This window comes from Macaca thibetana, chromosome 11, assembly GCF_024542745.1.
Source record: "Macaca thibetana thibetana isolate TM-01 chromosome 11, ASM2454274v1, whole genome shotgun sequence".
NCBI classification, from domain to species: Eukaryota; Metazoa; Chordata; class Mammalia; order Primates; family Cercopithecidae; genus Macaca; species Macaca thibetana.
In genome coordinates this window covers 62,425,368-62,439,876 of record NC_065588.1, presented here as the reverse complement: position 1 = coordinate 62,439,876, position 14,509 = coordinate 62,425,368, and the positions used below count along the sequence as shown (strand labels likewise).

The following is a 14,509-nucleotide window of genomic DNA, read 5'->3' as shown; positions in this document are numbered from 1 at the left end:
ATTCAGTGTCTGGTGCAGACTACTCTCTGCTTCCAAGATGGCATCTTGTTGCTCTGTCCTCACATGGTGAAAGGTGGAAGAGCGAAAAGGCTAGCTAGCTTCCTGGAGCCCTTTGATAAGGGCACCTCATCCCATTCATGAGGTTGGAGCCATCATACTTAATCACATCCTAAAGACCCCACCTCTTAATACTATTGTAGTAGGGTTTCAATGTGAATTTTAGGGGCGACACAAACATTCAAACCATAGCAGTAGACAACAGGTATTCTGGTTTTTACCCATTTACGTGAATCTGGTCAATGCAAATCTACCATTGAGAGGTGATCTCATTCCAGTGAAACAGGAATTCTGGCTTCTGAGATAGCAAGTGTAAGATGGACCCCACGAAACTCATCTAGGTGAATGCCACCTTGATAGAAGCCAGTCTGGGATGTCAGTCAGTACCATTGGGTGTGGCCTGCTTTCATGAAACTATAGCAAACAATGAACAAAATATTTCATCATGTTTTCCACTTTATTCAATGGATATTAATGGGTATCTAAGTCCATAGCCTGGAAGAGATAAAACTTTTATCCCTGGAAAGAGACCCATAAATAATATGGTAGCAATAATGAAACTACAGGCTAAATACTGAAGAATCATCAAAATTACTGAGCGAGAACAAGAGAGGGCATGATTAATCACTTGGGGAAGTTTGGGAAGGATTCATGGCGGAAGTGGCATTTTTGCTACATCAAGGATAGATCCATCTGTCTGGAGGTGAGGGTGGGGAGAGGAGGCATTCTAGGTAACTGGAACAGGTATGCTAAGGCAGTGGTCCCCAAACTTTTTCACACCAGGAAACAGTTTCGTGGAAGACAATCCTTCCACAGACCAAGAAGTGAGTGGTATGGTTTCGGGATGAAACTGTTCCACCTCAGGTCATCAGGCATTAGATTCTCATGAGCACACAGCCTAGGTTCCTCGTGTGTGCAGCTCACAATAGGGTTTGCACTCCTATGAGAATCTAATGAAGCAACTGATCTGATAGGAGGCAGAGCTTAGGCGGTCATGCTCGCTCACTAGCTGCTTACTTCCTGCTGTAACAAAATGACACAGACTGGGTAATAAATACAGCCCAGTTCCTACAGGCCATGGACTGGTACTGGTCCACAGCCCAGGTGCTGCTGGCGGCTCCTATATAAGGCATGGAGATGAGGACCATGGCATGCTTTAAGAATCATAACACATTTAGTGAGACTAGAACAAAAGACACGAAGTCTGTGGGAAGGAAGTAGAAAGGAGGTAGTGATGAAATATAAATGTTGGAAAGATTGTTTGGGACCAGTTTTTGAAGGTCTTTATGTGATTTAAAGGAATTTTGATCATGTTTTATATTAAGGATAGAGAAATATATGTTGGAAAATGAGATGAAATCAGAGTTGCTTGAATTTATTTCCAAAGATTTTCTAATAATTGAAAAGATGTAAACCTAATAGAGACTATTTGGTAGAGGACCATGTGGTTCTGAAATTACCTTTATCCTGTACAACACTTTTTAATCAGCAATTTTGTGGATGGTGAAAGCAGCTTTTCCCAAGTGGTCAATGATACAATCTGGAAGAAGGAGCCAAAAAAAAGTTTGGCTGATCAAATTAAGAATTTAAATGACTATTTAATTCATGTACTCAAACAATGATTATTAAGCATCTATTATGTTTCAGGAAACTTTCCAAGTTCTGGAGATCCAGTGGTGAAAAGTTAAAGTCCTTGACTTCACAGGTTTTATATTCTAAGGAAGAAGGCTGATGAAAAATAAGCAAATAAATATCTAATATAATGTCATGTCGTGACAAAAGAAGTGAAGGAAATCGCCATAATGAAAAAGACAATAGAGAGTAATAGCAGAGGGAGACATTCTGTGGGAAGAGAATTCCAGGCAGGGGACCAGCAAGCACAAACGTCCTGAGATGGGAACAAGCTTGGCCTGCGAGAAGGTGAGTGTGGATGGAGCTGACTGGTCAAGAGGAAAGTGGTAGGAAATGGAGAGTTATCCAACTCGAGTTGGATCAATGAGTGAAAACAAACAAGATAGAACTGAACTATGATGCAGATAAAATCGCTTAAAAATAATTGAGTAGTATTAAAACAATAAAAACTTACGAGCTCTGTTTTAGTGTATAAAAATCAATTGCACAAGGAATGGTTGAAGGAGATGTTTTCACATAAACTCGCAGTTTATGTGAAAAGGACCCCAAGGCCTTGGTAGATCCACAAGGTCAGAACTAGTATGGAATGATGACTTCAACACACATATACACACATGTGCATGCGTGCATGCATCTACACTTACACAACCTTAGACTAAATTAACAGAGCCCTACCCAAATTAAATAACATAATAAATGAGGATTTTTTTCATCTGGCATATTTAAGGTTTTACATTGGATTTAGGATGACAAATGTTAAGAGGGTTACTGATGAATTAAAATTAAAAATTTTCCCGCTATTTTCTCAGGATAGAGAAAAATAGAAATAACAACCTTTTAAAATCATTGTAGGAATACACACAGGAGTAAAATTAGGCTTATTCTGAATGCCTAGGAGTGGAAGCAGATTAAGTCCAGTCTGAGAGAACTCTCAGCCAGGTAGAAATAGCTGTTAATGCAGTGGGCTGACTGGGAAAGGTAATCACATCTCATCCACCTGCTTAGATTTCAAAGCAAAAGATAATTGGGAGAGCCAGGAAGAAAGTCTACCACACTGCTGATAAAGGAGAGCAATGAGCTCAGCAGGGACCCATACCTAGACAGGAGGGGAGCTTCCAACAACCTCCCCTCCTGTCCAGGCTGCGCTTTCTACGCTTTCTACGCAGGCAAGGAGGCAGCAGGAAGTGAGGGGCAAGTGATCCCCTGGAGAGAGTCTCAGAGCCTACCTGTGCCCTGGCCCTGCCTCATCAGTATCCTGGTACTAACCCAGTCCCTGAAATGGCAGGTCTTCACCTTCTCACCATGAGGTCACGCCACCCCTCCTTATAAAAGTAGGAAAGAAACTGCAGGAAAGCGGAAAAATGATTTCTTCCTCTCTTCTCAAAATAATGCTCTCCCTGGGATTTTTTACAGCACACCCTGGATGAGAATTCATCAAAAGGCCTTCTAGAGAGGATATCTGCTTTCATCAAAAGGTGTGCAAGGTTACTTTTATGTGCCTATCAATTCCTAATATTTTATTTAATTGATTAAAATGCTTAAGGCCTTCCTCTCAGATAAAGTGCAAATTATTCAACCTGTTATTCAAAGGGCTCTGTGAAATACCAGATTTTACTTCTTCAAATTATTCTGTACTATTTTCTAACTGCTCTCCATCAGTTCAGGCTCATTTACATGCTCGTCTGTGGTTTCTATGCTGTTCCATTCTGCCACAGTCTACTTGGAATTTCCCTTGCCTTTCTTTCCATCCTTTATGCCAGCAATGTAATACCTATTGATTGCTTTGTGTTCATAGACCCCTCCCAAGAGCCGTAAGAAATACGAAGGCGTACAAGACAATATTTTTCAAAACAACTTGGTTCCAGATTCAGTGCCAGAAGCATTAAGTCTGGTGTAGGGGGTATTATGTGGCCATGGCAACAGGAATGAAAGTTATGTGTGGGTTTCTCTGCATTGAAGCTGATGTGGTTATCACTGCAGCCAAGTGCCTGAACTGCCAACAGCAGAAGTCAATGCTGAGCTTTAACTTGGCATCATTCCTTAGGGGAACTGGCCTACTAGTTATCTGGTGACAGGTTGACTGCAGTGGGCCCTTCTAGCATGGAAGGAGCAGTGATTTGTCCTCACCAGATTTGATGCTTAGTCTGGATATGGATTTGCCTTTCCTGCCCACAGGGCCTCTGTCAGGACCTTGGTTGGTAGGTTTATAGTATCTCTTTAAACACAGCTCTGATGCAGAACTCATTTTATAGTAAAATAAGTGAGGCAGCTGGGCTTGGTGGCTCACCCTTGTAATCCCAGCATTTTGAGAGGCCAAAGCAGGTGAATTGCTTGAGCCCAGGAGTTTGAGACCAGCCTGGGCAAGAGTGAGACTCCTGTCTCTGCAAAAAAGTAAAAAATGAAAAAATGAAAAATTAGCTGGGCATGGTGGCATGTGCCTGTAGTCCCAGCTACCCAGGAGGCTAAGGTGGGAGGATCACGTGAACCAAGGAGGCAGAGGTTGCAGTGAGCTGAGATCACATCACTGCACTCTAGCCTGGGTGACAGAGTGAGACCCTGTCTCAGAAAAAAATAAAAAATTAAATTATAAAGTAAAATAATAAGGCAATGGGGCTTGCACTCGTGGAATTCTGCTGGTCTTACTGTGTACTTCATAAAGCAGTTGGCTTTATAGAACTTTGAAATGGCCTACTGAGAGCTCAGCTATGCTGTCAGCTGGAGGACAACACTCTGTGAGGCTGGATGACCACAGGCTTTAAATCAAAGACTGATCCATGGTGCTATTTCATTCACAGCCAGAATACAGAGGTCTGGCAACCAAAGGGTGAAGTCGAAATGGCTCTTCTCACTTTTACTTCTAGGTACCCACTCATGTTTTGTTTTTGTTTTCTGTTTTTGGCTTTCTATCTCTTCAACTCTGAGTTCTGCTAATTGAAAGGTCTTGGAGCTCAAGTGAGAAATGATTCCATGTGGACACAACAGGGCTTACGCACCAGGGAGTGGAGACACTGTCATTTTGTGTTCTTCATGCCACTGAACCAAGAAAGAAAGACGTCATTCTATGGCCCTGGGTATTGATTGCAGTTATCAAGAGGAAATCAGATTCATGAACACAATGAGAGCAGGGAGGCTTAAGTCTGGAATCCAGGGACTTCTGGGTGCTAATGGTTCCGCATCCAGGAGTGAATGTTGATGTAAAATCATAATACTCCAAAAAAGGCAGGATCACTAAGGACTTAGACCCTTCAGGAATGGAGGTGTGGTGCCTGCCATCAGGGAAGGAAGCCTAAACAACTGTGATGGTTAATTTTATATATCAACTTGACTTGGGTAGTAGGTAAACCATCATTTCTGGGTGTTTCCATGAGGGCACCCCTGGAAGAGATTAGCATTTGAATTGGTGCACTGAGTAAAGAAGCCCTCATCATGCAGGTGGCCGTCACCCCAGCTCTTGAGGGCCCAGATAGAACAAAAAGACAGAGGAAGGGATAATTCACTTTCTATCTTAAGCTGGAGCATCCATCTTCTCCTGCCCTTGGACATCAGAGATCTTGATCTCAGGCCTCTGGACTCTGAAACCAGTGCCCCAATACCCCCTTCTCAGACCTTTGGACTTGGACAGAATTACCCCACTGACTTTCCTGGCTCTTCAGTGTGCAGATGGCAGATTATGAAACTTCTTAGCCTCTATAATCATGGGAGCCAATTCCCATAATAAGTCTCCTCTTACCCATCTACATATATCCTATTGACTCTGTTTCTTTGGAGAACACTGACAGATCAGATAATAGGATCTTCATGAGGTCACAAAACATAACATTTTTGTTTATGGAAAAATATTATGATTCCTGATATGTAGCAGTTGCAGGTGGTGATAGGGTCTAGAGTGTGTCCTTGGAAATAGAGACTAAAGTGAAATGAAGGTGTAGTTTCACTGTAATTGATGAGACCTTTTAAACAGGAGGCGGTGATGCTACTTGGTTTGTTCAGCTGCTTTTGAAATTAGGAATGATAATGCTAGGATATGAGATAGAAAGAAAGATGGGGACATGTCAGAATATTTCTTGTAAAATACAGTGATCATTTTTTTATTAGGGAAATACATTTTAATGACCAAGATAGGCTATTCATAATCACATGAATTATTTCCCCTCTTCAAGCTGCTAGACAAATGCATAATGAAAATGTCAGAGATTGCTCTGCCTGCTGTCTCAAGTAATAGCCTTAGAGCTGCCAGCAGTGAGTTAATATAAACATGCATTTTTGACTATGTAAGCATGCTAGAATCTTAAATTTTCCTCTAAGACATACAAAATAAAAACAATAAAAAGTCATATATTCATATTTACTCTTGGCTGAAGTCATTGTAGGTCTTTTATAAAATCCTGGGTTATAATCAAAAGAAAAAGTAATATCATAAGACCGAGTGTTTAATGGTCCAGCAACTGCACTGTAATTAGCCTATACACATTTAGAACGACATGAAATTATAATTAGTGAATAATGTTATTAAGAACATTAAGAAGATCACTAGAGTAACCTCACTCTAATGTGCTATTTAGAAATGATCCCATTTTATACTATGTGTATTAGATTTCCTAAATTCTCTTTTGCTGAACTCTTTGCAGTGAGGGTACAGTTGTATCAGTTGGCATTTTCCTTCTAGAAAACACAAAGTAGCATGGAAACATTAATTTGGTATCATAAAAAAAATTGTGCCTCTTTTATGCTCTTAAAAACCAGCACTCATTTATCTTTTAGATGGATCTGCCTAGGAAGTATGTTTTTAAATCATACTTACACACTTTTGTAACTTAGTTATGTGCACAAAACAGTCCTCCCAGCTAGAACTCATTAGAGTTGCTATTTTACCCTGGAGTATCCTTTGCTATTTCCCTTTATAATTAATGCATTGTGAATCCCATTAGCATCGTTATATAGGTTCCATCTCTACCTGCTATAGAAAAACACCGTATTCAGTCACATTTCCTCTGCAGTGCTGCAAGTTTTATTTCCAACTAAAACTACAGCAAGGTAAAAATTTTATGTAAACTAAAAATGGACAGTGGAGTACAAGTCTAGAGAACGCATACTTCGTGGTGGAAAATTTATCTCCACGAAGATCTTCTCATTTAACTGTAGATAACTCCTTGAAGTAGGAATTTGTAAGTATAAATCTTACGGGTAATTTTTAAAAGATTTTAGCAAAATCAACTAATATGTAATTACAAAAGACTCTCAGTTGTGTCCTGTGATCTGTACTCTGCTTTTCTGTATTTCAGCTTATCTGGTTTTTGCTTCTTGCATTGCTTTGTCACATGCCCTCTCAAAACTCGTTACTCAAAGGATACCAGATAAATCTATTTCGTAGCTTCGGTTACTAAGGTAGGAAGATAAAAATAATAAAGAGCAGTGGAATAGAAGCATTATTACTAGTTGCTAGTGGCCACCAAGGGCACAACCAAGCAAAGAGCCAAGTAAATGTAGAAATGTAGAAAATGACTGTTTTTTTAACAAAAACTTTATTCTTTTCTAATAAAAATGATATATGTTCATTATAAAAGTTTCAAATACATAAGAGTCTGAAGAACGTAAAGATCACCCAAATACCACCACCCGGAAAAAAACCATCGTTAACATTTGGTGAAAGATTTCTCTATGAAACATGTATTATCTTAAAACATTCAATGTTATAAATGAGCTCATATTAAATGTATATTCTGTACTCTGCTTTTTGATTCAATAATATTTTGGGAACATATATCCATAGCAATAAACATACATCTAAATATTTTTAAATGACAACTGCATGGAATTTATTTAATCCATCTTCTACTGAAGGATATTTCAGTTGTTTCCAATGTTTTAATATCATAAACATCATGAAGTATATGTTCAGGCTCATGTTTAAAGACTTGGACAACTTTTATTTGTTAGGATAAATTCCTAAACAAACTGCTTGGTAAAAGTGTATCAACATTTAGGTTTTTGATATATGTTGCCAAATTGCCTTCTACAAAGGTTCTACCAATTTTCACTCCTGCCAGTAGTGAACAACAATGTCATTTCTTTCAATTGCTTCAATCTTTGCCAATATGGGAGGACAAGATAAATAATAATAAAATAAAAACACACGTATCTTTATTAACTGTTTTCATATTCAAATTGGGGATACTTTGAATTTTTAAGTTACCCTTTTTCAAGGCAGATATTTCCTGGACTTGAATAAAGTGTTTTTGGTTTGTATTCTCATTCCATCAGTAGTGTGACTTATGGCAAGAGCCAACTCCTTTAAGCCTCATTTTCTTTGATCTAATAGATCAAGGAAGTGGGAACCGGCTCAATAGGTTGTTTAAAGCTTAAGAGATGTGTGAATGCACCTAGCACCTGCTAGACACAACAATGAGCCTGCATTTCCGCAAGTAAGCAATTCCTACCACCTTACCTCCATTCCAATTAATGTTTGTCTATGAGAATATTGTAATATTCAAGAGCCAATGTAAACCTCTGTAAATATTATCTTGCTATTTAAAGAGATGACCAGAAACAGTTTGCAATGATGCAGATGACATCCATAATGAGTTTCTTAAATGAAGGTTTTGCAGGCAATACAGGTCTTTGGAATAAAAATGCCTCCCAGGAAAATACTTGCAAGTCAATTCCATAGACCATCAAGTATATATAAATGATTTGGAACAGGAAGACAGATACAAAACACAACAAACATCAGTTTTTTCCCTGCCAGAACACTGGTTTATCATTGCTTAGACATGGTTTTGGAATATTTTCCACAATAGAGAAAATTTACAAGCAACATATACAATGACTAATCTTCTTTTCAAAGATATCTCAGATATTAGTATTTAAAATTAATAGCTTTTATTCAAGAATGGTAAAATGGAATAATTTAAGCAAGGATTTGCTTATATTCTGAATACTAGAAAGATAAACTTCAGGTGCAATCCAGATTTATTAATGCTTTTGAAGATGCTTTGAAGGACTATTTGATTCATTCATTTTACAAATATTTGTTGAACCATATTATGCACCAGGTACTGTGCCAACTATTAGGGATCCAAAAATGAGCAGGATGTAGACCTTGCTGCAGTTTTGTGGAAGAAGAAATATAATTTAACAGGCAACTCCAGTATCACGTGATAGTGACCTGAGGTTTGTGTAGGTGCCTCAGACTCCCTAGAAGATGCCATCAATATCCAAACAAATGCCCCAAAGAAACCACATACCAATAGAAGAATAGAATCTGTCACAGTTGCCAATCACAAAGCACACTATAAACTACTTAGTGCATATGAATAGCAAAGTGAGGGCCACCATGGGATTATCAGTCACACAACAGGACAAGGAGAAAACCTCTCTGAACCTATTTGGAAGAGCTGGCAGAGGAGCCAGAACTTATGACAGGAGAACTCTGTGAGATTTATTCACTCACATGTAAGCTCCATGAGGGCAGCGAGATTTGCTGGTTTCCATCTGCACTGTAGCCCCAGCTCCTAGAATAGTGCCTGATACAAAGGAAGCCATTGATAAGTACTTATTCAGTGAAAGGACATTTGGATGGATGGATTCATTTAACTTATATCAAGTAACTGCAGAGTGGGTGCCTGTAGCAGAGAAGTTGTAGCAGAGGAGTAGGATAGTGAAAAAGGCAGGAGACATGGTACCTACTAAAAGTCTGTGGAATCAGCAAATGACTTTTCACATCCATCCCTCTTCGTAGGAGCTTGAACTGGCAGTGGCTCCATTGTGCAATGTGGAACACAAGAAAAAGCATGGATTTTGAAGTCAGACAAATGTGAATTCAAACCCTGGCTCCTCCAGATCTGGGAGGACCTGATGGGAGGACTGGGAGGACTTGATTTCAGCAAGTTAGTTTCCTGACTCAGTGTCCTCACCTATAAGATGGGATTCACATCTTCATGGTGACTCTGAGGGTTAACCAGAAAAAAACATGCAAAGCTCTAGACCCAGTTCCTTTTATCCTTACCCCATTTTTATGGTGTCAGGGATGGTTGTGCACAGCTGCTGTGGACCCCCAATTCCCTGAATAACCATCCTGAATGCTTCATCAGTGCTCTTTTCTATTTCTCTTAATTCCTTATCTCTTTTTAGACACCTTCCCCAAGAAGCCTTCTTCACCTTCTCAAAAATGCATAGTAATCTATTCCTTCTTCTCACCCTTTCAGCAATTACTTTCAGTTCCATTGATGTGTGGTTCAAATAACAGATGTCACTGAACTGTTGACTTGGGTAGATGCCCTATCTTCCTTACTAAACTGTTTGTGTCTTATTTGGTACCCTAGTAGCAAATGCAGTGCTTTGATTCTAGCAGATGCTTAATAAATGCTACTCATGATAAACCTCACTTCCTGTACTCATCAGTCCTCAGGTCATAAAAGTTGTTTTACACAGGGTGATGTGCCACCCTATAAAACTACAATATTATGCAGAGAGTCACAGATCATTATAACTCTCAAGAAGTCAATAAAATTGATTATGTCAGAAATCCCATACCTATTTTCAAAAACAACAGAATGTTTTCTCCATGTGTTTGGGCATTATAAAATGGGACAAAAGCCTGAAGAAGCTTAGTAAATAGGATCTGCCTGGAGGATTGCTCACAGTGCATTACAAAAATGAGAGTAAGTGAAATTATGAATTCATGTTTACTGATCAGAGGGAACACCTGGAGGCTCACTCTTGCTTTCTTATGTATCTTGGTCTCCACACCATGAAACCATAAAGGTATCCTCTTACTACCCATAGAAAGGTGCAACATTTAATTCATATCAACTAACGCTTATTAGTAAGCCCACTAGAAGGCAAATCTAGTCAGGAAGACTGAATCACTCAACAGAAGATTTGGCACTTCCCAGCCACAGTGGCATCTGCTTACCACAACATTAATCAGGTCACTTCCAGCTTATCTGACTTCATCTTTGAGGTGTCCAAAATAGTCATACTCTAGAAAGATGATCTAGTCAATAAGATCATTGGTCAACAATCTTTCTAGAGCTCCCACTCTGTGCTAACCAACATTCTAGGTAATAGGATGAATGTAATGGAATGAAAAGAAAGGATCCTTTTCTCAAAAAAGATACCAGTGATGGAAAGGTAAGATCTACCAATCTATAACAATTTAAGAGCACTTTAAGGCAGTGGTTTTCACTGATGCGAAGAGTGGGCTTCACATCATTGGCATCTGTATCACCTGGGAACTTATTAGAAAGCAAAATTTCTAACCTCAGAACTATTGCATCAGAAGCTGGGTAGACCCAGCAATCCGTGTTTTTAACCAACTTTCTAAGTCATTCTGATGCATACTACAGTTTGAGAAACCCTGCTTTAAGTCGGCTAAGCAAGTTCAAATCAACATAATACCAACAGATTATATGTGCTGAGTAATTGTATGGGCCTGGTGTTAATCAGACCTTCCTTAACGACCCTTCATTGAATGTACTGGTGGGAGTCTATATTCTAAGTGAAAAACAGTTTAACACAGAGTCAATTCTTGATGATCTTTTTTTGTGAATTATTAGTGGCAACTTCAAATGATTCCAGGCTAATTTTCCCAATTCAGCCAATATAATCTCAGATTACATCTCTAAAATAAGCTAAATGGGCCTCAGAATGGTTTGCAATATGTAAACCAAATGTCAAAGACTTTTGCTGCTTCCTTTCATTAACATGTGTAATCAAGAGTTGCCAAACTAGGACAGGTCACAGGAATAAAAGTCATATGAAGTTTAGTCCAACCCTTTCATATGTGTGGTGATCAGATGGAGCAGAGAGCTCTGGGCAGCCAGGTACCCCACAGAGCAGTGGTGGGCATGGGCTCTTCCAACTGCTTACCCAGGGCCTGCATAAAGCCTGTCAATCAGACTAAGACTCACTGTGTTTTTAATCTCACTTTGTGCCTTTTTGGAGAATTGTAACTCCATGTTTCTGACCTTGGTCTGTTAATCTCACCCTGATTCCTGATGATTTTCTTCTTTGATTAGTTGTTCTTCAACATGGAATCTAATGTGAGTACGATTAACCCAACTATACTGACTCACCAAAAAAATTAAATAAAATAAAACAAAAGACATGCGCCTATTCCTCTGCTGGACAAGAAACTAGAGGTTTACCCTTCTGTTACAAGCTTCTTGGAGAGGAAGATTCAGTAAATCCTCTGAAAATGGTTTTCTTCAGTGTGTCTACCCATCATCATAAAGAGTCATTATTTACTCAGCAATGTTTCTTATAGCTGAATTATCGACTATGTGGGTTCATCGGGGTAATTTAATTCAACTTAATTTATAAGGAAACACCTGCTCTGTGTAGGATGACACGTTAGGTTCTGAAGAGATGGCCCTTACATACTCAGGGAGTATGACAGACAGAGTAATGGTCCCCCAAAGCTGTCCATGTCCCAATTCCAGAAACCTGTGAATATGTTACTTTACATGAGAAAACGGACTTTGCAGGTGTAATTAAATTAAGGATCTGAGACACAGAGATTTTCCTGGCTTATGAGTGGGCCCAGTGAAATCACAAAGGTCTTTACAAAAGACAGGCAGAAGGGCCAGAATGAGAGGAAGAGGTTAGTGAAGATGCAGTGAGACAGAGAGAGAGGGAGATCTGAAATGTTACATTGCTGGCTTTGAAGATGGAGGAAAAGACCATGAGCCAAAGAAGGCAGGTGGCCTCTAGAAGCTGGAAAAGGAAAGGCAGTGAGTTCTCTCCGACAGCCTCCAGAAGGAATGCTAAGGAATTCTGACCTCCAGAACTGCAAAATAATTAATTTATGTTACTTTAGATCACTAAATTTGTGGTAATGTGTTACAAAAACAATAGAAAACTAATATAGGGAGTTTACAACCTAGTAAAAGAGATGAGACAAGCAGCTTTGATATAATTCAAAAAGTGATAAGTATAAAATAGAAATACAAAGAAATTGCTATGGCAATACTGATAAAGGGAGTACTTCTGGTTGTAGAGATTAGGGAAGCTTTCAGGAGGATGGCAGTTTTGTAGAGCTCTGATGATTGGTAGGATTTCAAAAGAGGGAGATCCAAGAAACAGCAGGAGTGAAGGCCCAGAGTTGGAAGGTGTAGATTAAACCAAAAGCTGACCTAGGCCCTTGATCAGCCATTTTCTCAGGAATAAAAATTACCTGATGGACATTTCATATAGTCTCCTTAGGATACAATAGGTCACTAAGTATGTTTTTAAAAAGCTGTAATATTAGTCAATACAGGATAAATTGTCCTAAGAGTTTAGGATAGATCTTGGGAAGAAATCCCCTTTCAACACAGAGCATGCCATAGCCAAGGGTGAACCTGGCTCATTTTCAGACAAGCAGGCTAGTCAGGGATTAACCGCAAAACAAGAGGGGTCAATCAGAATAACCAGGTGATTCTTTCCAAAGGTATCTATTAACATTTACAAATCAGACATTTCCTACAACCCTTGCAAGCAAGCTAAACCAAACGATGGAATCCAACTGAATGTTCTCGGCAGATGGAGGCTCTGGGGACTCACACTGAGGATAATAGAGAATCCAGTCCCTTTTTGGTAAGTTTTTATTGTTTTGTTTGTCTGAAGTCAGAACCCATGATCTTAAGGAATCTTGAATGGCTCTAATTGAGCGTGGATTTGGTCATGAGACAATTATCCTGATAAAACGATTTTTTAAGTCACTCTGAGGGTTTGGGAAAAAAGGAATGGAATTGTCCAGATTGTTTATCTGCATCACCCAAACTCACTATTGATCATTATCTTGGCATTGCTTATGGAGCCAATGTCTTCCCAAGGTCATACCTATACTCAGGTGCCTAGGCAATACTTGCTCTTTTCTTTATCTTCTGGAGGAATTTATTCTTTTTTGTGTTGTTCATATTCGTCCCAGGAAAATTTGGAGGAACAGCTGCTCTCCACTGGCCTGCTCCTGCAAGAATGGCCTGGAGCTTCTGAAGAAGGATCCATATTTACCTTAAAGGGCCTTAAGTCCTGGGATGGAACTATATACTTTGGGAACCAACTTTCTTCACGAGAAGAACTGGGCATGTTGCAAGCTTCCTCATTTCTCTTGCTCTCTGGCTTTTTGTCCAAGCTCAGAAACATAACCTCAGACTGGCTGCATTCAAAAGGAGTTTTCTGAGTCATTCTGTCTATCCTCAAGCCTTCATCAGAAGGCAGTAAATGGTTATTCTGGCTTTCATCATCTTCCACTGGAATACTTGGTACATTCTCCAGGAATAGAGGAGAAGGACACCTGAAGGACTTTAGTGACGTGGGAGGATCTTCAGCAAAATACAAGCTGGCTTGAGTACTTTCAAGAGTATTTAGAACCTAATTAACAAAGAAGCAAATAGACATTAAACTAAGTTTGAATAATCTTTCCTTTTACCCTTTATCTCTCTACCTATAAAGAATATTGTTTCATTTTCATGAAATTAGTTCAACTATAGAGTTTTGAATTAGAAGGGATCTTAAAAATTAGCTAAACCCCTTTATTTTGTGGAGTAAATTAAGTGACTTAAAACAAGGTATAAAAGAAACCACACTAAAGTAAATACCAAGAGACCTGACTTAAGCCTCAGATTTGCCACCAACTAGATTTGTGAACTTGGGCAAGTCTCTACATTTTTTACTTCAACCATAATATGTGGAGGATTGGAAGGGAAGGAGGAAATAAACCTGTAATTCTTAAATGCCAGTTTGTTTTGTTGTTGTTGTTGGGTTTTTGTTTTGTTTTGTTTTGTTTGAGACGGAGTCTCACTCTGTTGCCCAGGCTGCAGTGCAGTGGCATAATCTC

At 39.2% G+C, this 14,509-nt stretch overlaps 3 protein-coding genes across 5 annotated transcripts in view; 2 read left to right on the top strand and 1 right to left on the bottom strand.

The window, feature by feature from the left end:
* The window catches only part of LLPH (LLP homolog, long-term synaptic facilitation factor), a 648,032-nt gene that overhangs the window by 521,630 nt on the left and 111,893 nt on the right, over positions 1-14,509 (top strand). The gene's annotated exons all lie outside the window — the stretch shown is intronic.
* Positions 1-14,509, top strand: part of TMBIM4 (transmembrane BAX inhibitor motif containing 4) — a 529,849-nt gene that overhangs the window by 416,149 nt on the left and 99,191 nt on the right. The gene's annotated exons all lie outside the window — the stretch shown is intronic.
* The window catches only part of IRAK3 (interleukin 1 receptor associated kinase 3), a 58,866-nt gene continuing 51,560 nt past the window's right edge, over positions 7,204-14,509 (bottom strand). For all 3 annotated transcript variants that reach the window (XM_050748320.1, XM_050748321.1, XM_050748322.1), the window contains one exon: positions 7,204-14,043. In XM_050748320.1, coding sequence (XP_050604277.1) covers positions 13,567-14,043 — 477 coding nt within the window. In that variant the 3' untranslated portion in view covers positions 7,204-13,566. The remainder of the gene's footprint in view (positions 14,044-14,509) is intronic.